This window comes from Panicum hallii, chromosome 3 (genome assembly GCF_002211085.1).
Source record: "Panicum hallii strain FIL2 chromosome 3, PHallii_v3.1, whole genome shotgun sequence".
Classification (NCBI taxonomy): Eukaryota; Viridiplantae; Streptophyta; class Magnoliopsida; order Poales; family Poaceae; genus Panicum; species Panicum hallii.
The window spans coordinates 18,511,019-18,535,274 of NC_038044.1; the positions used below are offsets into that span (position 1 = coordinate 18,511,019).

The 24,256-nt window shown below is 44.2% G+C and overlaps 2 protein-coding genes across 3 annotated transcripts; one reads left to right on the forward strand and one right to left on the reverse strand.

Moving 5' to 3' along the window:
- The first annotated feature begins 697 nt into the window (after nucleotides 1–697).
- On the forward strand, nucleotides 698–5,038 carry LOC112884343 (MLO-like protein 1). Of its 2 annotated transcripts, XM_025949724.1 has the most exons (14): nucleotides 698–912; nucleotides 992–1,049; nucleotides 1,131–1,369; nucleotides 1,541–1,657; nucleotides 1,739–1,796; nucleotides 2,015–2,106; nucleotides 3,212–3,286; nucleotides 3,366–3,454; nucleotides 3,554–3,603; nucleotides 3,768–3,808; nucleotides 3,957–4,166; nucleotides 4,287–4,354; nucleotides 4,459–4,519; nucleotides 4,604–5,038. In XM_025949724.1, exons 1-14 carry the CDS (start codon nucleotides 793–795, stop codon nucleotides 4,751–4,753), a joined length of 1,428 nt encoding a protein of 475 aa, XP_025805509.1. In that variant the 5' UTR covers nucleotides 698–792; the 3' UTR covers nucleotides 4,754–5,038. The 2 variants fall into 2 exon arrangements, with proteins under 2 accessions (XP_025805509.1, XP_025805508.1); XM_025949723.1 differs by having other exon boundaries at nucleotides 1,541–1,796.
- A 1,071-nt stretch (nucleotides 5,039–6,109) lies between these two features.
- On the reverse strand, nucleotides 6,110–11,770 carry LOC112884345 (guanosine nucleotide diphosphate dissociation inhibitor 2). Its single transcript, XM_025949725.1, has 13 exons — nucleotides 11,540–11,770; nucleotides 10,004–10,066; nucleotides 9,787–9,870; nucleotides 9,325–9,432; nucleotides 9,023–9,195; nucleotides 8,124–8,235; nucleotides 7,924–8,004; nucleotides 7,772–7,834; nucleotides 7,578–7,679; nucleotides 7,331–7,455; nucleotides 7,007–7,217; nucleotides 6,843–6,917; nucleotides 6,110–6,515 (listed from the first exon to the last, which is right to left on the reverse strand). Exons 1-13 carry the CDS (start codon nucleotides 11,624–11,626, stop codon nucleotides 6,462–6,464), a joined length of 1,338 nt encoding a protein of 445 aa, XP_025805510.1. The 5' UTR covers nucleotides 11,627–11,770; the 3' UTR covers nucleotides 6,110–6,461.
- Nucleotides 11,771–24,256: the final 12,486 nt, after the last annotated feature.

Genomic DNA, 24,256 nt, shown 5'->3' on the forward strand with positions numbered 1-24,256 from the left:
AAAAAATGAACATCATATATACTAGAAAATATCTTTCGTTCAGGATCCAACACTATCTTGCTAAGATTTATACTCGTTTGTTCATGTCCACACATTGTTTTGGCAAGGTTGTTTTTCAGGGTAAATATAACAGAATTTGGGAAAAGTCACACGTAGACATTTCCAAAAAAAACGACATGTGTAAGAAAGCAATCTGAAGTAGCTTGTAAAAAATTTAAGATCTTGTTGGCAATAAATTCATCTTGCATTTTTTTTAAACATTGACAAGTTTCAGCTTTATCTTTTAGCGGTATAGGATGTGATCTTTGAAATGAATTCGTATGAGTATACGGTGACTTCGTCAATTTTAAAATTTGTGGATCTAATTTATAGGAGTAGAACATACAAGCGTATGTGGACGTATTTGTGTACAGCTGTATTTTGCAAAAGAAAATAATTTTGTTTTCTGATGCATGTGGCCGTGCAACAAAACTTCATCCTTTACCGTCGCATCGCATCCACCACCGGTTTAAAGCTAGCTCTGAGATACAGATACCGGCTAGGCTCCTCTCTCCCGTGAGCTGCCGTCCACCAGTCCCATATATTCCCGGGCCCACCTGAAAGCTCTTCGATTCCGTTCACGCCTTGCACCGCGGGCCCCACCGCGAACAACCTAAGTAGTCTGGCGACGGCTCCACGTGCTTCATGCTTCAGACGGTATAATTAAAACGAACGTAACAGCAGAGAAGCGCGCGCAGTCACAGCCTTTGCTGGGAGGAATCGACGGGGCGAGGGAGAGGAGAGGACGATATTATGGCGGAGGCCGAGGAGGCGGCGCTGCAGTTCACGCCGACGTGGATCGTGGCGGCGGTCTGCTCGATCATCGTGCTCATCTCCCTCGCCGCCGAGCGCGGCCTCCATCACCTCGGCAAGGTACGTAAACTCTGGGCTGGCCGGAGTACTTTGCCAGCTGTTTTCCTGCTGACGCCGATGGGCATCATGCATGCTGCAGACGCTCAAGAAGAACGATCAGAGGTCGCTCTACGAGGCCCTCCTCAAGGTCAAAGAAGGTAGACAGGAAACAGAAATCCATCTTCTTTCTAGCTAGAGATGACTGCAACTTTAGCTCTTCTTCTGTTGGTGTGATGCAGAGCTGATGCTTCTGGGGTTCATCTCCCTGCTGATGACGGCGTTCCAGGGGACGATCCAGCGGACGTGCATCCCTCCCAGCTGGACGGTCTACATGCTCCCGTGCGAGAGGCCAGGGGATCACCAGCCTACAGGGGTCGCCGCTCGTTTTAGCGCCGCCGAGATCCTCGCCGGGATCAGCAGGGCACGGGTGCTCAGCGAGGGCGGGGCTGGAGCCGAGGCCGGGCTCTGCCAGAAGGAGGTGAACTGACTGGACTGAACCATGCGATTCAGATAAAAACTCATCATTCATACATGGATTTTCTGCAAATAAATATATGTGTTGTCTATGTTTTACTGGAAAACATCAAGTAAACAACAAATCTATTGTGTAACTGTGTGTAGAAACAACTGTTGTGATTTGTTTTGACAGGGAAAAGTTCCACTGCTGTCGGAAGAAGCCTTGCATCAGCTGCACATCTTCATATTTGTTCTGGCTGTGGCGCATGTCTTCTTCAGTGCTACAACCATGCTTCTGGGAGGTGCAAAGGTAAAAAGGTCGCGGTTAAGCGCAGAACGCTTGTTGCTCTTGCCGGCTGCTGATTACGTGCTGTGTTTATCTGTTACTCAGATACACAAATGGAAGCAGTGGGAGGAGGAAATTCAGAAAAACAATGATGCAGGAAACGGTATCTATCAGGACCTATCTGGCTGGCTGCTCATATTTTGTGGCTTGAATTGAAGCAGCCTTTTTGTTCCGTTAACACAGGAACGGACAGATCCTAAAACAAAAGCTGTTTTTGTGACACGTTTGTTTTCTTCTCAAGGAAAACAAATGTTTGTCTTGTCACAAGAAAAGAGATCTGCTTATTTGTTGTGGATCTTATAAATTCCTATGAAACTGCAGGACCTAAGAAGGTGCTACCTATGCATCAACTTTCATTCATTAGAGAACATTACAAGGGGATTGGCAAAGATTCTCTGACATTGTGTTGGCTGGTAAGTAATGCACTCACGTTCTCAACTGTCATATCTTTTTTTTGTATACTATACAAAGTTGCATATATAATCTCTGTAGTAGAAAAAAGTGACATTTCATTTTTAAAAAAACAAACTATAGTAGTACATACTTTTTTTTCCCTAAAAGACATTTGAAAATGGTACGATTAGGTCTGTCTTGAAAACTAGTTTAGTAGTATTACAGTTTTGTTATGTTCTACAATTATAGACGACGTCACTATCCAAAAGGAGTACTCCTCTCGTAGTTCTGTATTATCTGAGCTGTCAGTTTGGCGTACACAATTTTTTCTGTGCAGCTGAGCCAATTACTTTATGAGATCTGCACCAATGCCCCTCTTTTGAAAAAAAAAAATTCACAAATCTTAAAGCAAGCAAACATCTTAGATAATTACATAACCTTCAAAGGGTAGCCTTGTCTTTCTCCCTTGCATGCGGCCAACGAGATCCAATTTTTGGGCGATCCTGTGACGGCTGAATTAAATCACGAGATGATGCCCTGTTCTTTATCCCCAGCGATGAGATCAATATAATCACCAACTCACAGCGTAACGCTCACCAGCATCATCGTCCTGTCCTTAACTGAAAAAATGTGGGCCTAATTCTCTACTCTAGAATAGGAATTTCCGAATTTGGGATGTGCACGAAGAGGTTAATCAAGCTCTGAACAATACAAGGAAGCAGCAAAGAATTTTCAATCACAGCGCAGGTGTTTCTGGCTCCGCTGCCCGATACGTGTGACAGTAACGTCCCATGTCAGTGCCCATGTGAAGCTGAAGCCCATCCATGCATCAACACCCGCCCATCCTAAACCCTACAGGCTATAGCTGGTATAGAACATGCTTAGCAGCCAAAGCATGTCACTGGCTGCCGGCCCGCCGAACTCTTCTCGTTCTCATCTCGACATGACGACATCACGTGCTCTGCCCTTTGCTTGTAACAACAAATGATTGTGTTCTTCTGATTCCTCCATCCATCCTTGCACTTGTAGGATCGTAATTCAGCTGGTATTAGTGAGTTAATGTTTGCAGAATATAGTCTGTTGGTGAACTAATCAGCCTTTTCTTTTCTCCTTTTTTTTTCACAGCAATCATTTGTTAAGCAGTTTTATGGTTCAGTAGCTAAATCAGACTACACCACAATGCGTCTTGGTTTTATCATGGTAAGCATCATTTGATTTCTAGCTGGTGTTGTGTCTTTTAATTTCCCTGTATGTAAACATGCATTCTTTTGAGTTGCAGACTCACTGCCGCGGAAATCCAAAATTTGATTTCCATAGATACATGATGAGAGCTTTAGAGTCTGATTTTAAGAAAATAGTCAGTACAAGGTAATCCAAATAGTGTTATATATTCTTTTAATAAACTTAACCATACTTTTTTGCGAGTCAATTTATTTACATGACCATACTGTTTCTATCTCCTTTCAGCTGGAGCTTGTGGATCTTTGTGGTGATATTTCTGTTGTTGAATGTCAATGGTAAATCTACATTTCAATCTTTACGGAAAAAAAAAACTTCTATGGTTTCTACTGGTCCTGAACAATCTTCTTGCAGAACCAGTTTGCCCTTTTAACCTTTGAAAAAAAGTACTTTCGAAGTAATATTTCAGTACTTCAACTCATCCCATTTTGTCAATCTGCAGGTTGGCACACATATTTTTGGATGGCTTTTCTCCCCCTTGTTGTAAGTACATAGATAGCATGTTGATTCAGAGTCCTTTTACATAGTCCGAACAAACAAAATCATGATTTGAATGATTCTCCTTGACCACACTGCCTTAGCATCCAGGAGTAGGTCCTTACAGTCAGTTGCTCTTGCATACTTCTTGCAGCTTCTGCTGGCTGTTGGCACCAAGCTGGAGCACATCATCGCTCAGCTTGCCTACGATGTAGCCACGAAGCAAACGGCGGTCGAGGGCGATTTGGTTGTGAAGCCATCAGACGAGCACTTCTGGTTCGGGCAGCCACGAATCGTGCTGCACCTGATCCACTTCATCCTCTTCCAGAACGCATTTGAGCTCTCATTCTTCTTCTGGATACTGGTAAGCAACCATTGTGACACACCATCTCCGTCCAAAGTGTGCTCAGCTCAGATGCCATGACGGAACACAACATCGTTCGTTCGTCGTGTAACGGCTATCATCTTTCCCTTTTTTTTCCAGATGACCTATGGATTCCACTCCTGCTTCATGGACCACGTCGGTTTCTTGGTGCCGAGGCTCGTTCTAGGGTAATTCGCATGGCCTCCAGTTTCTTGCATCTCGCAGGAAATAAAGATGGCAACAACACATGAGTGTGTTCTTCTGACTCCTGCGCCCATCCTTGTACTTGCAGGGTCGTCATCCAGCTTCTCTGCAGCTACAGCACCCTGCCTCTGTATGCAATTGTAACCCAGGTGCGTCATCGGTGTTCTTCTTCGATATCGTATACAATTGTAATCCTCAAAACACTGATCAACGGTCTCCCTCTGTGGTCGAAGATGGGGAGCTACTACAAGAAGGAGATCTTCAACGAGCACGTGCAGCAGGGCGTCCTGGGCTGGGCGGAGAAGGCCAAGAAGAAATCAGGGCTGAGGGAGTGCCACTCCGCGGTCGAATCCATGCATGGAGACGGCGCCGATGCGGCTTAGTATTGGAATGGTGAAATGGGCAGCTGGGGAAGAACAATGAGGCAGTTGGAAACACGAAGTGGTAGTAGCTTTTGCTGTATGCTCCACAGCAATGGCTCGCATCATGTGTAGTTTTCCTGTGTTGCAAGGCATAGACGGGACACAATTTTCGCTGATAGCCACTCACAGCAGCCATAAATAGTGCTGATATATCTGTAGTCACACAAGTAGTCATCTGCATCGAAACTTACTCAGATGATCATGAACGATGAACCTGACACTTTTGATGATGATGCCATATTTTTAGTTTGTTGCAAATATGACCATGGCTGCGCAGTGGTAACATCAGAATGGATCACTCTAGATCAGCACGACAGCGCTCAGATTCTCGCACGAGACTGATGGCAGCAGCAGCAGCGCCTTTGGTTTTGATGGGACCAAGTTGGGGTAAGGTAGGAACAAAATTCATTGATTCAACAAGAGCTGAACTTTCCAACATCATACCACCAGTGCCACAGAAAATCAACAAGAGCCAAAATCTTTCACCATCATACCTCGTGCCACAAAATTCTGCCACCTGCACATCTTGCTAAAACTCACATAAATTGTGGAGAGAATTCTCTGTGTGGCAAATAGGACACCAGCTTGATTTCGGATGGAAAATAGAGAATTCCCTCCAACTTTTACCAGTGGATGCTGTTGCATCATGCAGCTCGGACAGTACTCATCAGTAACATCAAGGAGAAAAGCACAACAATGAAAGGCCAGACATGCAGATTTTCTGAACGATACATCACACCAAGCCACAACGATCGTAGCCGCTGCAGTCACTGTTTACAGCTTTACACCATTTGATCAACTTTAGTAAAACAACCACCATCGGATGAACTTGAGACAACAATTTAGCGTATCTGTTGTGTGCTTCGCAGATTGATTGAGCAATCGTATGCTCTAAATCTGTGGTTGATAAGTAACAACATCAACACCAACAGCAGCAACAAAGGCTTAGTTTTGACCAAATTTGTGTAAACTAGAAACAGAGTTCAACGAGACCAGATGTTTCTACACCATATAATGTGCCTCAAAATTTCAATCGCCATACTTCTGCCAAAAAATCACAACCTGCAGCGAACAATATCTCCAATTCTCCATCACAAGAGCCAAAGGGTGTGGTTTGCCACACCAGACCAATTATTTTTTTTTGGAATGGATGCTCCAAAAATCTTTGAAGAACACGAGTGTGTGACGCTGAAACTTCATTCATTCAGTACAATAGAACAGGCACTCGATAACATCAAGCAGAAGAAGACAGCATAAAGAACATGAGTGTGTGACGCTGAAACTAACTTCATTCGGTACAATAGAACAGGCACTCGATAACATCAAGCAGAAGACGACAGCATAAATATTTAGACATCCAAATTTACTAAATATTATACATCACATAAAGCCATGATGGTAGTCACTGTCACTGCATTCACTGTTTAAGGCTTTACACCATTCGATCAACTTTAGTAAATAAATTAAACCACCACCATGCATCAGCTTGAGACAATAATTTTGCATAATACTGCTAGCAAAGAGTATCCAGTAGGCATTGGGTAGAACAGTAGAACACATGATGTAATCTGGTCTGGAAGAAACTTAGACTAGCGATTCATTAAAGCTTGCCCCGTGCTGTCCCCGGCGATGCGCTTCTTTGATGAACATGAGGTAATGATTGAGAAATCTAGTATTCTTCAGCAGCACTGGCAGCACTCAAATCCACACTAAGATCAACCGTCTGCAATGAGAGCGGAGTTAGGATGCAAAAGGATATATCCATATTTGCAGCATAAAGTAGTGCATTGAGTGATTAGATTCACTCAATCTTTAAAAGAATGACGCAAAGGTAGACTTTTTGCTCAGCAAATGTAACAGCTGATCACGTGAGGAAATATAATCTAGATATATGTGTTTTTGGCATAAAAGCATAAAGGCATTTCAGATCTTTTAAGAGCAATTATGAGGTTTAAGTGTTTGGCTAACATTTTCGCACATTAGACTAACCAAAGACTATTCCTGGTTACCTACAGTCCAATCAAGAAAATAAAGATGAAATGCATGTTACCTTTCCAGTGATCATTGTATACATGTTAAGAACATCTGTCACAGTTGTCTCAAAATGTGTGGTGGCATCATAACTCTGCAAGGAGAAACCACCACAAAGATTCAGTAGAATGTCCAAGCAACGAAATTTAACGTTCATTTTGTTATTATTATTGCAAATCTTACCGTTGAGACAAAGCAATTATCAAGAGATGGTTCATTCACTGGTTCATATCTGTCATAAATATCATAAAATATCTCATCTACAGAGCCAAGTAGATCAAGTCCCGGCTTTAGCTCAGACTGGGGATTATCAGTCTCGGCTTCTGCAGACACAAATGCAATGAACTTTCCTCTTGGCGCAACATTGTGTGTGTATGAGCAACAGAAAACATACCTAAAAAGAGAATACGGACAGAAATATCATAAAAGGGGCAAGCATAATGATCCATTCAATACAAGTGTGCACTAATGAAAAGAAAAACATTTGAGCATCAGAGAAGGCCTCACATGTCTGATCTGCGTCCAAGTTGTTTCTGTGGCAAAATAATCTGAACTGAATGAGACTCATTTGTATTAGGGATTGGGTGGCTCATGATAGCAATTGCGCGTACAACCCTACCTATCTTCCTAACCTGTTGAGGTAGAAAAAGCCACAAAGTTGCAGTAAATTAGCTTTTCATCTATCAAAATACAAGTATTTGGCACCATAATGACCAAATAACCCTTTTACACTATGGAAATAGGGAGTATTCACCTTGTTGGGTAAATACGAAGGATCACAGACCACCTTCTTGCACTTTGCAGTTTCACCTTCAGATGTAACACCACACACTTTCCCCTCCATATCAAATTCAACCTATAAAAATGAGGCAAACACAGGTCAAAATGATAGCTTTTCCTTGCCATCCACATTATGCAAGCCATGACAGGAGAGGAAATAAAGCAGACCTTGCACTCTGGCTTATTTAACATGTAAGTACCACCATAAACAGCACTCAGACGTGCAAAACCCTGTAGCCAAAAACAAGCATTGTATAATCAACACGGAACATGATCCCCACTTGAGATGTATTGGATAAATAGATTGAATTATGACTGACCTGTGGTAGCTCACCCAGCCCGTATAGTGGATAAATATACGGTGAGCCTCCTTGAAACCGTGCAAGAGACTCTGCATATAGCTGCAAGCACAGACCACGTAAATTTAACTGAACTATTTAAACCCAGCATATTCAAACAAGAGCACCATGACAAGTTTATCTGTAGCAATAATTAGGAATCAGCTTTGGCCAAAACTTACTTTCATCCTTTTCACTGTATCAAGTGCCGGTTCATCAAGATAACGATCATCTCTATGAAGAGCAAGTGCATGCCCAATGAAATCCACTGTATCTTCGCTCAAACCATATTTTCTGAAGAAATACACATGGAAACATGGAGTTACTTATTGACCAGAAAGAGGTAAGCCCAACAGATCAATCCCTTATTTGCAATTGCAAAATTTTGCATTCCCAAAATGCATCACAGACATGTGGCCCATGGACCCATAAATTATGCAAAATTTACATAAGAACTCAAGAGCAACATGCACAAGCAATATATTTTTCACAACATATGGAACAGTGTTTTAAAGGCGATAAGGAACCAAGGCGAGCTGGGTACGCCTGGACGCCTAGGCGTGACTATTGCCCAAGGCGAGCTGGATCCGCCCGGACGACTAGGCAACGCCTTTGAAACACTGATATGGAAGGTTAAATGCTATCTATGGTATAATCTGAAAGGCAGCAATTTTCACATCAGATTTTTTAGCAGCACAACCCTGAAGGTAGCAAGAGTGCCACTAGGGAAAAAACCTTGTTGCTAACTACAATGAATTTGGTTCATAAGTAAGATGCAAGACTAAGCAATTGTCTACAATGAAATCGAAAAATTGTAGTGAAAATCATATTGGTGAGACACTGTAATACTCTAGGTAAGTCATAACTCACACCTTCATTTACCTAAAAGGGTTATTCGAGCATTATGCTATTCTGATGGTGCAAAATTAGCCACGTGCCCACGTGGTGCCAATCCCAAGTCCCCAACACTACTAGGAATATCTAAGACAAATTGGGTTGGGTGTTACAGTTGGTCTATTGGAGTGCTGGCATATAACTGAAAATGGAATCAATATAATGCAACAAGAGCAAAGGTACTGACGCTATAAGTTCCCTAGTTGTCACCCTAGTAAGGTCCAATCCTTGATGGGTTTTTGGATCAGCTTCATTGTAATCTTGGACATAAATGAAAAAGTTCCTTGCTCTGCGCTTCTCAAAGAGGCCCATCAAGGGGGACTTGAGAGCCTCCATATCAGTTGCAGGGACCTTGTAAATCTGATTGAACATGATAACAGAGAAAGGCATGTTACCCCACTAGATCTAAGAACCTAAAACATCTGCAGAAAATTAAGGAAAAGTGATGTTGATGAAAAATAAAAGGAGAACATAGACTGAAGAGACTACCTTCCCTTTGCTGAAAACGTAGCTCCCATCAACTGCTTTGAATGACAAGTACTTTGTCACGTCGGTGTGGATGAGGGTTCGAACCAGTGTCCCATTTGCCATCATAAACTGATAACAGAAACAGTTTTTTTTAACAAGGAAGCAACAAAATTAATTATTGTACACACTGGTATAAAATATTAACAAACAAATCATAAATCTAGCAGGAATACTTTGCAGACTTCTTTTTTCAAGCAGTTCGGCAAGGGATTTTCGCAGTTCTCTGAATGCCTAAATCAGCGAAAATTGACAAATAAATCACACAAAAAAAGACTACAAATCTTTACCGCCAAGATAGAACCAATGCACGATCATGTGGTTGGTCATTGGTGTTATATTTATGTAATCTCAACTGCATTTCTGCATACATTAGCTGTGCTAATAAAGGTATAGAGATATTTGCATAGGATAAGACTGTTGCACCTTTGGGACCATGTCCACATTGTAGTCTCTGCTTGCACCAAGATGTGCCGGAGGCTTGTCCTCCCCTCTAAACCTCTTCCACAGCTGTCCCAAAAGGTGAGTGAAAAGTGTGACAGTGTAAAACTTCCAGCAAAACCTAAAAGTTTGTTATGACAAGAAATGGATCCACAAATCAAGAACTGTCAGTACTTAAACAATAGTAGTAGGAGCTGCTTACCTGGTTAAGGTTCAGTGAAGTGGAATCTCCTCCATAGTAGTCATTTCTATCCATGTGCAACACCTACAATATCATTGCAACCACGTCCATAATGGTGTCCTCAAAAGTGTAATTTCCAACACTTACATGTAGATTTCAAAATAGAACAACTATAAGGTTCTAGAAAACGCATACGGCTCAAGAGTAATTAAAGGCCAGGTGGGCACATAATAATTCAACTAATGCATTCACATATAATGCACAGAGAAAAGAGAGATGTGTTTGTGAGGGGTTGTGGCAACTGCCAGATATCATTGCTGTATTTGCCTAAAATTGACTCCTCATACTGCATTCTCATTATACATCTACTTTAAAGCTGTTATCAGAGCATTTATATGGAATTTAAGATCTAAGGGTTCACATTTTCATGAAAGGCATCCTTTTCACAAAAGGAACTTTTTGATTCCATCCTCCTCGGTTTGGAGTCATGGTAGCTCACTTATTACGGGGGACTTGACATCTCACAGTGCAACGCGCAAACCATCTCCAGTGTGCCATTGCTGTGGGTAGCTTCTGCCACAGGCTGTGCTGATACCATCTGCAGTTGATTGCGATCTGGGGCGCTCTACAACTCCACTACTGTCACCGCCACCTCCTTGCCTTATGCCTTAACTGCCAGACTGCTCCCAAGCTTGACCCAGTCTACCCGCTTCAGACCAGTTGCTTAACAGCAAACCCGTGGTCAGCAATACCCTTGCTGCCCCACTACCACAGGTGCGCCGCTATCCATCATCAGTCCAGCACTCCCAGCTTACTCCCTGAAGCTGAGGCCTAAGGTCAGGGTGATTTTGGAAACACAGAAATCCTAACCCTAACCCTCTATCGTCGCTTCCATTTTTGCGGAAGCAACATGTTGCCAGCTGTGCATGTGCGACAAAATTGTGAACCCCACTTATTAGGTCAACATAGAAATTGAAAAGGTTGGTTAAAGAAAGATGCAAGCATGGGCAAGCAACCCAACACAAGCCATTATAAGGTGCTATTAAATGAAAGGATTCCTTCAGGTAAAGACTCTTCTCCCTCTCATCTGGCTTTAATACATACTATTCCACCAAAAAACCAGCAAACACTAGAATTAGATGCCACCTCTCAATTCAGCAAGCGCCTCGGAACCCCGATCTAGAGAATTCCACCTGTATAAGCTCAGACTTCACTCGCTTCACGGATCAATGGCTGCCCACTATGGATCCACCAAGGGCTTATTAGTCGGGGGCTTCTAGGGACACCCGGGTGCAATACGTAGGTAGACGAACACTATAGGTCGGCACGCAATAGCAAAGCAAAGCATTCATCTAACTGCAGCGCAACGGCCAGATCAATCGAGCGGTGGCTCCCGATCTACGAGCTCGCGTGCTCCAGAGACCTAGTCCACTCCTAATAATGATGAAAGCGACCTTGAAGCACTGAGTAGGTACGCGGACACGGAATCCGAGCCCGGAAGCAGCGGATCGTGCGCGCCGGGGCTGGGGGCAGCGAGCGTGCTATCGGCGCGCTCACCTTGAGGCCGTCGACGGAGAGGAGCCCGCTGAGGATGCACTCCTTAAGCCCCGTGCCCAGCACGATCACGTCGTACTCCTCATCCATGGCTGCTACCTGCTGCTGCGACGGCGGCGGCGAAGAGGAGGCGTACGCGGGGGAGAAGAGGAGTGGAGTTGACGAAAGGCAGCGAGCGGCGCGGTGCGTGGGGAGGTGGGAATGGGATTTGGCGTTTGGGAATCCGAGAGGAGAGCAGCCGAGCCGGAGCCGGATGCGGATGGGATGCCGGTCGCTTTCGCGCGCAGGTCCTCGGCTCGGGAAATATTTGCGGTTTTTCCCCTTCTTTTTAGTTTAGGGCTCGTGATTTGCCATTTGTGTTAAGGATAGTGGCTGATTAGTCAATTTTTCGGGCCATTTGATGGTATACACGTTGCGAGTGTGATCGGGTCTTCGTCTCGATAATCAAATATATGATCACGATTGTTATGTATACGTGGAACGGGTGGACTGGTCGAAGGTGACGAGAAGACACGTGCGATAATTACGGCTAGTTTGGTAAAAGTTCTTTTTACTTCTCATTCGACGTGGAAAGGGTTATATGATTCCGTGCATATTTTCTGGGTTAATTTTTGAAAAAAAAAATTATGTGGAAGTGAACAAGGGCGGACACCTTTAAGCTCCTAGCCCTCCGTATATTTTTAAAGAATCACTCAATAAAATTAGTCTACGATCACTTTTTTAGGAAAAATATTTGATAGAATTCCCCTAGAATCACCTAGAGGTGCTTTGAGAGCTCTACCAAACAAATCTTTGTTCCTAGAACGAGATTGTATGTGCACACTTAATAAGAAAGGCTAAGAGTGTATCTTAGTCTTTTGAGATTGTCATTCAACACATTTTGCTATGCCATTCATATCTGAAGTTAAATATCTCCCCATTTTTCTTATTGCAATATCCTACGATCCACGTGGGACATTGACTTTCATTGCTATCTAATCTCTATGTTTGCCCTTGAACATTGATCAGTTATATCAAACGTGTCAACTTGCTAGCTATCGTCCTCTAGTGATATTATGCAGAGGTCGGAGGTTTTGGTCAACATTTTCATTGGGGACAGGCGTTGTAACGCCTACAAAATATATTAGTAAGGTTCAGGACTAATTTTTAGTTTTTAGATCGGATATTTGATACTAATTAGAAGATTAAATATAAGCTAACTATAAAATTAATTGGAAAAAAATATAAAACTAATTGTATAAATGGAGACTAATTCACGAGATAAATCTATTAAGTCTAATTAATCCATCATTAGCACATGTTTACTGTAGCACAATATTACCAAATTATGGACTAATTAGACTTAATGAATGTATCTCGTGGATTAGTCTTCATTTACGCAATTAGTTTAATTAGTTTTATAGTTAGACTATATTTAATATTTTTAATTAGTGTCCAAATATCCGATGTGACGGCACTATGAAAATTATTCCGAGAATCCAACGCTCTCTGATTGGGCATAAGACGTGACTACGATGGTGGCTGCAGGGACTCAGGCTGCTAATGGTCTGAGATGCGGACCACAGCCGCACCAAATTGTTTTCCTCACCGATCAAACCTGTCACCACACCAAACTTCATACCTCGAAAAACTGAATCAAACCAATCTGCGGGCGTTTTCAACCTAAAACCAAACTGAACAGTTCCTCGTGATGGGTTTGCACAGCGTGTTCTTCGTCTGCTTGGCGTTGAGACACTGGGAGGCCTGGGCGAGAAGAGCGACCACAAGACGGCGCCACGGCTCCGCCCCTTCCTCGAGCCATTCCGGTCCAATATTGAGGAGGTTCGTTGCTGCTGAACGCGTGTAGCGGCGGCAAATCGCGAACGAGAGGTGCGATGACGGCGAGCCCCCTGGTAGCTGCGTGCACCCTTGACGACGTTGCGGTGGAGGACGGGAGGAGACTGAAGCGGAGAGATGATTCGTGAATGAATGGCCCTAACCTACCTCATCGTGTGAAAGCTGAAGGCTGAGATTAGTGAAACCAATACAAACTGATCCAAACCTATCTCAGCTATGAACCAAATGTCCAAATCCAACCAAAATATTTATCTGCGCCAACTGAATCCCCCTGAACCAATCTCAGCCACTTCAAAATCCAAACTGAAAAAACTGGTATCGAACCAAACCATTAGCAGCTTGAATAAGGGATCCATATCGTCTAAGGTTATTATCATTATAGAGGTGGCATTGCAGTGGCGGAGCCAGGATTTTTGTATAGGGTATGCCGGAACAAAATTTTCATATGCAATTCAGTAGAATGCATATATAGTTTTGTAAATAATTCGGTAAAAATTCGGTAAATAGCATATAAAGTCTTGCATTCAACAATACGTGCGAAAGTTGCATACATTAGAATAAAATATGGTCTAGAAAAGTGCGAAAGATGCATAAACAAGCTTACACATACTAAAAGACTATATCTTCTTATTTGGCCTACGCTTCCTCAAGTCCATGAAAGTTTTGAATTATGTCTTCTTCATCCACTTGAAAGAAAAAAGGTCCTTCTCAACGTACGTGACAAGACAATCATCCAAAAGACTATCACCCATCTTGTTTCTCAATTTAGATTTCACAAAAGTCAATGCAGAGAATGCCCTTTCAACACTTGCTGTTGCCATCGGTAAAAGCAATACCAATTTGAGAAGCAAGTACACAACATCATACACCTTATGTCTTTTTTTCAACAAGCTTAACTGAAAGATCAACAAGATTGTGTAGGTCTTTGAAGTCATCATCTTCTCTTAGGACATCAATAAAATTGTCAAGTTGGAAGTCCAGTTTTAGCAAGTCAGTGCTTGATATGTCATTGGGATAGAACTCAGCTAGTCTACGTACCTTCTGTGCATCAAATGAAGCAAATGAGTTGGAAGGATCAAAGGCTGCCATACAAGAAAGCAACTCCATATTAACTTCATCAAACCGACTAGCAAGCTCTATGCTAATTTGATCAATGACCACAATATATATTGCTCTTCTAAAGTGGTCATCATTATTTTGGTCATGAACAAACCGAACAGATCTTCCAAAAGGCACATAATTATCCTCCATAGCAGGAACTTGGACACCATGCTTGTTGCAAAATAAAATGACCCTATCAAGAAATTGATCCCAACCATGATTCCTTAAGTGTTCCATTCTTTTCTTTGCCGTTTTAACAAGTGTGATTGCATTAAGAATATCTTGCTCCCTTCTTTGCAAACACTTTGACAAATCATTTGTGTATCCAAGAATAGTAAACATTAAGTGTAAACAAAAAACAAAGTCAAATGACTCAAATGCACCAAGCATGGTATGTATCTTTGTCCAATCAGCTCTAACAGTAGTATCCTCTCCAAGAGTGAAAAGAACTTCACGGATTATAGGATACATAGCAATGATGTTGCATACAACTTTGTAATGAGAGCTCCACCGAGTGTCACCGGGCCTAGCCAACCCCATCTCTTAATTTAATCCACTTCCAGTTTCAAGTTCACCACAATCAAGTGCTCTCATGAGATTCTCAATCCTAGCATCTCGAAGCATGCCGTGACGCTTACAAGAGACTCCAACAATATTCAGCAAGAGAGACACTTGATCAAAAAACCAAACACAGTCATTATTTCCCTTGGCAACAACAACAAGAACTAGTTGGAGTTGATGTGCAAAGCAATGGATATAATAAGCAGAAGGTGACTCTTGCATAATCAATGTTTTCAGCCCTTTAATATCTCCTCTCATGTTGCTAGCCCCATCATAACCTTGACCACGAATTCGTGTCAAAGTCAAGACATGACTAACAAGTAAAGCTTCAATTGCATCTTTAAGTGACAAAGAGGTAGTATCATCTATATGAACAACTCCAAGAAAGTGCTCACATGGCCTTCCCGAAGCATCAACATAACGCAAGCAAAGAGCTAGTTGTTCTTTATGTGATATGTCACTACACTCATCTGCTAAAATTACAAAGGGCTCTTCACCAAGTTCTCCAATTATTTTCTTTCTAGTTTCTATGGCACAACACTGAATAATCTGCTTTTGTATCATTGAGCTAGTCAAAGTGCAATTACTTGGAGCATTGTTTAGAACATACTTGTTCACCTCTTCACTATGTGCAGCAACAAATTTCAAAAGTTCAATGAAGTTACCTCTATTGCTAGACTCTGCACTTTCATCATGTCCACGGAATGCTAATCCTTGATGCAAAAGAAACTTCAAACATCGAAGTGAATAAGTCAGCCTTTTCTTATACAGATAACGATCCTCATCACTCCACTTCTCAATTTTATCATCAATTGCTGCATCAGGATTCAGAAAACCAAAGTATTTCTCTTGGGCTGCCTTATGTGCCTTAGAACGTGCATGTTTCAAAAGTGCATTCTCTCCTATATTCCAGTTTTTCCAACCTTTCACAGTAAATGCATCAGTTCCCTTTCCCTTACTTTCTTTGTTTTTGAACAAGTAGCATATAAAGCAAAACACAGCATCTTTCTTGACACTATATTCAACCCAAGGAAAATTGTGAAACCACACAAAGTTGAAATGACGTTCTCTATCTCCAATCCACCTTTTTGGGAACTCATGTGCATATGGCTGAAATGGACCTCTAAGAATATATGCTATTCGAATTGCATCATGATCATTAGCATGGAAACTTGCAATGGGTTGTCTTTCACCTGGATCATTTGGAAGACGACTCACGTCATAAGTTGGTGGAGCCGATGGTGGTAGCGGTGGTGGCGGTGGAGGTGGCGTCGGATTCACAATTTCTTCAATTACTCTCTCTTCCTCTTGCTCTTGAGTTGCCTCCGGATGTGGTGGAGGTGGAGGTGGCATAGGATTCACATTTTCTTCAATTACTCTCTCTTGTTCTTGAGTTGCTTCCGGAGGTGGCATAGGATTCACATTTTGCCTCTTTGCTGCATGCTTTCGAAAAAGAGATGCAATATCTCCATCCCTCTTCATAATTCAATCACTCTACAATCAAATGTAAAAATTATAGTGCATCAGCCATCAAGCCGTTATACTAATTAAAAAAGGCCACATCATGTTATAAATTAAGCAATCAAACTATTGGAATCAAAGTTAGGATTTAGCACATTTGTATTGCACAACTAAAATATTATCTTTTGGTAGCTGTTTTCATGAATATATGATTTCCATAGGCTAGCTGTATCATGCACAACATGAATGTACTGATGGCACTGGGCATATGCAATGTCATGTGAAAATCATTTATTTGGTATTAAAATGCAGAAGATCAATTTTAGCCCAATTTAAACTGTTGGAGAAAAAAGGGCATAAGTGAGCATTTGGAGAAATATCAGCATAGTAACAAATTGAGATATATTCATACGCTTGTTGATTATCGCATCCATACCCAAACTGGTCCAAGAATGTAGCTGCTAGTAGTTCAACCCATACTAGATGCCAGATCGAAATGTGCCTCCTTGCAAGCATTTAAACAAACATGCGACCTTCATGGTGTGAAAAACCGGCCTAACTCAAATTGACTACCAGCAGACCAAATTGACGAAACAGAGAGAAAGAATGGCATTCCATTTCCTGTTCGCATGCGCGGGGGCCGGGAGGGGGGGGTGCGCGCTTACCGGCGAAGGTGGGGACGACGTGGACGCCGGGGCCTGCGCCTCCTCCGGCTGCTGCTCGCCTGCTCGGCCGGTGCTGCCGTGCTGGAGCAGTGGAGCACCGGAGCAGTGGAGCTGGATCTGGACTGCTGGAGCCTGGAGACTGGAGTGCTGGGGTGGGCAGTACTAGTGCTGGGCGTCTGGCGGCTGGAGTGCTGGACTGGTTCTTCACGAGTGCCTCAGTGCTGTACTGTTGTGCCCTACTGCCCTTGCCTCCTTGATGGGCTACTGGGCTGGCCGGCTGGGCCGCTGGGGAGTGGGGACTGGGGTGGTCCTTGGTGGGCTAGGCCTTAGGGTATGCCGCAGCCCACCTGGACCACCCTGTAGCTCCGCCACTGTGGCATTGACTTGAATCTTGATTATCTAGGGATGAAGCCAGAAAACTAGGATGAGAGGCCATGCACTTAAAGATATATTATGGGACAACATTTGAAGAAATTTTTAGTAATTCAGTAAGTAAAGTCCAGAATCTGTCCATAAAAGGAGAAATGTGTTGAGTGCATTCATACTACGAATGCGAACCATTCAATTAACTTTTATTTAGGGAAATGCTTCAGGTACTACCATTTTGACGAGTTTGGTGATTTGAACCATTAAGTTGTACTCAAATGGTTGTACATGTAGCCGTACTGGTTTAGTAAGGATTAGGCTCCCTTTAGCAGGGCTCCATGAGCGGCTCCAAAATCGGCTCCAGCCGGAGCCTTGCCAAACAGGGTGTGCTTCCAGAGCCCGAAAAAAAACGCTCTCTGGAGCACTTTGGGGGAGGCGGAGCCAGAAAACGTGGCTCTGTCCGGCTCCGCCTCACCCTTTGCCAACCGTGCCCCCGGGTGCCCACGGCACAGCAGCGAGAGGAGGGCGGCAGCCAGGGCAGTGCGCAGGTGGCTGGCGGCGCGCGGCCGGGGCCGGGCGAAGGTGGCCGGCGGCGCGGGCCGGAGCGCATGGCCGGGGAGGGGCAGAGGCGGCCGGTGGCGTTGGCCGAAGCGCTCGGCCGGGGCGGGGTGGAGGCGGCCGGCAGCGCAGGCCGGAGCACGCGGTCGGGGTGGGGCAGAGGGCGGGTGCGGAGGGTCAGAGCATCGGGACGGGGCGGGGCAGTGGCCACGGCAGCTCTCTCTCTCTCTCTCTCTCGCCAAAACCTAGCGGCGGCGGCGGCATGAATCCCCTCCGGCGGCTAGCGGCTTCGCCGCGCAGGGAGGCCACTTCAAGCGGCAAAATCGACAAATCCATTCAAGAGGAGGCTGATGCAGGCGTTGGGGGCGTGGCCACCGGGCTTGGCGCGGCGGCCTAGCAGGGCGCGGCGAAGGGGCTGGGCGCGCTGGCCTGGCAAGGCGCGACAGCCTGGCAAGGCATGGTGGCCGGGATGGGCGTGACAGAGTGGCTCGCTAGCGTGCTAGGAGCACAAACGGCGCCAGCTTCGACATCCATCGGGAACCAGACTACGGTAGGAGAAGAACCGGCCGAAGAAACTGTTGCAGTTCAAGGAGCCGCTGCTCGCCGACAAGGGGGACACGGTGGCCGCGCTCCTAGGCTGCAGGCGCCGGCTTGTGCTGCCCCTACAAGTGTGGATGTTGACCTTACTGATCCAATGTAAGAATACTTCTCTTGCTTCCAAATTCCTGGATAATATTGCAGTGTCTAGCATACTTGATTTAAAATCGAATGTCCAGCATAGTTGATTTAAAATGGAATGGGCAGTATACCTGAGTTGAAATAAGATGTGTAGCTACTTGATGTTTTGTACTTATGGTACTGATATTGTTGGTAGCAGAGAAGCTGATTGATGTGATGAGAACACTAGAATAGCGTGTGAGCTTTTTCAGATGAAGTGCAAAAAGGAAATCGTTCAACCACTCATTTGAATAAGACCGGGTACCTGAATATGATAAGAAGGTTTCAAAATAGGACTGGGCTTGTGTATACTACAAAACAGTTCAAGAATAAATGGGATAAGTTGACAAGTGATTATGGTATTTGGAAGCAACTCACTAAGCAGACTGGTTTAGGATGGAGTGCATCAGGGAAGGATATTGTCATGATAGAGACTTAGTGGAAGGAAACAGCACAGGTATGAGACTTACAATTAGTTGTTTGTCCACTGTCATGCTTTGTTAAGTGGCTCAAAATTATTTGTTGCATTATAGAAAATAAAGGGCTGCACCAGATTCAAGAACAGAGACATCCAAAATGAGGAACAATTAGAAATTATGTTTGAAGACCTTCGTAACACTAGTGATGATCATTGGTGTGCTTCTAGTGGTGTAGCACCTTCCCAACCCAGCCCGCCACAATCTCCCATTCCTGTTGATGGCGAAGATGAACCCTTCAATGAAGAAAATGATAGTGAGTCGGAGGAGGTAACACCCATAAGTGGGAGGGGGAAGAGAGATAGAAGGGCTGACAACACCAAAGGGAAGAAGCCGAAGACAAGTGCTGGTCATTGGTTTCATGAACAGATGGGCAAGATTGTGGAGATGAATGAGAGAACAACTGTATCTTGTGAGTCCATTATAAGAAGGGAGGATAACTCTAGTTGCTCCATAAAGGATGTCATGCTTTTGGTGAAGGAATGTGGTGTTAGTTCCATCGACCAATGAGCATTTTCATAGCATCTCTTGTTTTTACCAAAAGGGCTGAAAGAGAGATGTTTATGACTTTGGACACTCCCAAGGAGAGATTTGAATGGTTGACAAAGAAGCATGAGTGGATGACAAGAAATGATGTGCCTAAGTAGAAAGCATCCTATTTGTCTTGGCAAGATGCTCGTAGCATCACCACTGTATCCTTGCAATTGGAATATTTTTTTAATATGTAGTAATAATTTGAACTCTGTAAGTATTTCGTGAACATGTACTGTAAGGTTGTAATAATGATATTATTTTAATGAGTGCTGTTTATCTCATGCACAGATCTGATTCTTTTTCTCTTAAGACTGATGATAGTGGTTCTGATGAGGATTGGACTATGAAAACTATAGCATTGATGAGGACTGCTTAGAATAATATGTTTACTGCTGCTCTCGTTGCCTCTAAATGTTACATGATATATCATGACAAGAATGATCCTATAATTTCACAACAGAGTGGCTATAGTTGGACACTGGAAAGACTTAACACTAGGCGAAGCTACAAGTTGTTCAGGATGGATTCACAGCTATTTTACCAGCTACATGATCTGCTCGGCGAAGCTACAAGTTGTTCAGAATGGATTCACAGCTATTTTACCAGCTACATGATCTGCTCGTGAGTACCTATGGTCTCCAGTCATCTTTGCATATGAGTTCTATAGAATCCCTTGCTATGTTTCTTTTTATATGTGGGCATGGTATGTCCAACAGTGCAATATATGGTATTTTCAATCATTCTGGTGAGAGCATTAGTAGAAAATTTGAGGAAGTCTTGATTAGTGTGGTGGGTACGTGTGAGAACTATATCAGGCCGATTGATCCTAATTTTCGTACTACACATCCAAGGATCGCTAATGATCGTAGGATGATGCCATATTTTAAAGATTGCACTGGAGCACTAGACGGTACTCACATTGTGGCTACACCACCTCCACATGACCTTATCAGATACATTGCCCGAAGTAGCAAAGCGATACAAAATGTTCTTGCTGTTGTTGATTTTGATTTGCGATTCACATATGCATCTATTGGGCAACCTGGATCTATGCATGACACTAATGTGTTGTTTCATGCACTAAGGCATGATGAGGACAAGTATAACGCCCGCGTTTTTATCTTATTTAAATTGCACTACCAATCACTCGCTTAAAAATCTTTTAAACCTTTCCGCCGCTTGAGCTCCCGAAGCCCACCTCCCAATTTTCCGCTGTTCTAACATCGCACAGTCTCTTCCTCTTTTTCCACGGAGCTGCCCATCTCTTTTCCTTTTCCACTGGCCCCGCCGTCCCGTTGCATCACCATCGTGTCGCGGTCGGCAGCGTGCGCCTGCCCGGCCGCGATCGTCGGTGCCGCGCGCGTGTCCCCTCTTTTCTTTTCTCATATTTTGTTCAAATCCATTTTATTTCTCTCTTCTAACTTTTTTCCCAGACTTTTTTTTTTACGCTGGCTTCCTCTTTCTTTTTCTCCCCTGTGCTGCCTGCTGCTTGCTCGAGCTGTAGCCCGCTCCTTGCGCGCACGTGCGGGCCAGCGCACGACCCGCCGCTGCCCCGTTGCTGGCTGTGCACGCGCGCTCGCATCACGCCGCCCGCGACACGCCACGGCCGCCGCGGCCGCTGCTACTCGTTGTGCCGCTGCGTGCTTGCTGCCCGTGCACGCCAAGCCGGCGTGCGGCCCGCTGCTGCACCGGCCCGTCTCCGTCCCGTCCCCTCGCCCTCGCAGCTTGCGCCTTGTCCCCGAGCATCCCGGCCACCATTAATGGCGAGGTTCCTGTACTGCCCGTGACCCTCCCATGCCAGCCATCTCCCCTCTTCCTCTCGGCCTATAAATTAGACCCTAAGCCGCCCTTCACTCCGCCCACACTGCCCCAGCACCTCCCCTCCTCTACCTCGCGCTGCAGCTCGCCACCGCCGCTCACCATTGCCAGCCACCACCCATCCCCGTGGACAGCCCTCCGTAGACCGTCTCCGCACGAGGTGATGGCCGGAATCGGACCCCCTCGGCCTCCTCTCCATTTTCCCCTCCTCCCAGGGCGTTGCCATGCACTAGGGGACCGGCGCCCATGGCCTGGCCGCTCCCCCCCCCCCCCAATTCTACCGTTCCCCTCCCCCTCCTGTTCTGTCTCGAGGAAGAAGAAAGGCAGACTTGTGCATAACCCCCTCCACTTTTCCTTCTTATGCAGTCCGCAACCCTCCACCTCCCTCTCCCAAATATTTAACCAGAGCTCCTTCCATCTCTTTATTTCATTACAAATAGGTCCCCGTCCTTTTAAACTACTCCCTAAATGACCTTTAACTCATCAGTTCATGCGACATTTTGTTCCGAATCGATTCCAAACTCCACCACGCATAAATATTTTCTCCAAGTCTCAGGATCCACATCTGACAAATATAATAGTCTTCTCTATTTTTTTATCGAAGCTCTCTATTTTCCTCTCTTTTTTTTAGCTCGTCGGCGAACTTTATTTTTATTGTGTGATTGTTTGTGTGTCATAGCTGACAGTGTGACCGAGGAGGAGCAGGACCGCGAGTCGGAGCCCGAAGACCCGTACCTCGAGGAGGAGCTTCCGAAAGGCTTTGAGGACGGCAAGTCCAATCCCATCCTTTGATGCATATTTATCCCAGTTTTATAAACACAACCTATTGGCATGTTTTATAAAATGCATTGTTTTATTGTAAGACATGGTTGGATAGCCACCCCTTGATTGCTATGACTATTCCATGATGACTTGGGTTAATGTCTATATAGTATTTGCTCTGTTGGATGTTAACTACAGCTAAAGATGCTTAGGACCTTTTATTCCCTTTATTATATTTTAACCATGACCACAATGCGCTTTATCGAAAATAAAGGTGTGAGTGTTTTAAAAGATAAAACGGAATTTCGGGAAAATAAAAGAAAGATATAACTTGACGAGATGGACGATGTTTCCTGTGTGAAATGCCACTGGTAAGAGTGTACCTTTGTGGTTGAGCATGGTTGGGAGATGTCCGTCTTATCAATGTAATGATGAACTGAGGTGTCATCTTGCCTAACCCACTTATCGTACGACCACTCGACCGTTGTGTGGGCAACGGCTTAGCATAAACCCCACTAGTTGTTCTGCTAGCCAAAAGGAGAGTTGGTGAGCAATGGGAGATCATGGGAAAGGAATACGATTTGTGTGAGTTATGTCCCGGTTATGACTTTATTGATAGGTCATTAACCCCATGGTTGCTTCCGTGTTGGCTAGTTAGATTCAGCTAAGGTGGGTAATGGCTTTGTTAGGATCCGCAGCGACACTAAAGTGTTCGTAGTGCGGTACCCTACTTGTGGGTAAAGTATACAACCTCTGTAGAGTGTAAAATCTATTCGAATAGCCGTGTCCACGGTATTGGATGAGTTACGGCATGGTCACTTCAATAGACATTTTGGGATGCTTGGTTTTGTGGTGTGAGTTGTTTTGAAAGTGTCCGGTGGTTGTGCCGTGAGCTACTGTGGATGTGGAGTCTGGTAGCATTAAAACTTGGATCCTTTCTGTAGGATCAAACCCACTTATTATTCGACCACTACAAAAATGTTTTGAGAGAACTCTTTTATTAAATGAACCCTTGCATGTGTAAAATCTCGCTTTATCGCAAACGAACACTAGCCTTATCCTTGATATATCCTGTGCATGATCTTTATTATTCCCCTCCATGGGTGTGGTTGGACTTGTTGAGTACGTATGTACTCACTCTTGCCTAGTTTTCACAGAGGAGGATCCGAACTTCGTTTCTGAAGACGTCGAGTAGGTCGCCGTCCTGCACCCAACCTTGCATGTGGCTCAGGATCTCCACAGGAAGCTTACCATGGCGCAAGACTCTGATATTATCTTAAATTTCGTTGGCACTTTAGTTTGGCTTGTAGTCCTTATGTTGCCCCTCTTGATAGTGGTGCTTCAGTGCCCGCTACCTCGACGGTTTGTACGGTAATGAACCATCTGATGTAATAAATGTGTTATCAGCCTCCTGGGACTGATATTTGTATCATATTTAGTCACCTCTGATGAGGGGATGCTTCAACAAGTTTCCCCACCCCCTGCAGGATACCTTGCTTTTGCGAACAAGTCTGTACATGGAAATTTTTTTATTGTAGCTCATATAAGTTTGCATGTGATTTTAGAAAAATATTACGCTGTTGATGTTGTGTATCCAAATAGACCTGGATACTTGGCACCATACAAGGGTGCAAGATATCATGTGCTAGATTGGAGGAGGGGTCCTGCTCCAAGTGGTGAGCATGAACACTTTAACCATTTGCACTCAAGTATTCGAAATGCGGTAGAACGTGCCTTTGGTGTGTTAAAAATGAAGTGGAGAATACTTCTTAAAATGCCAAGTTTCCCATTGGATAAGCAAAAGATGATTGTCGCCGCAATCATGTGCCTTCATAACTTCATTCGTGAGAACAATGCACAAGATA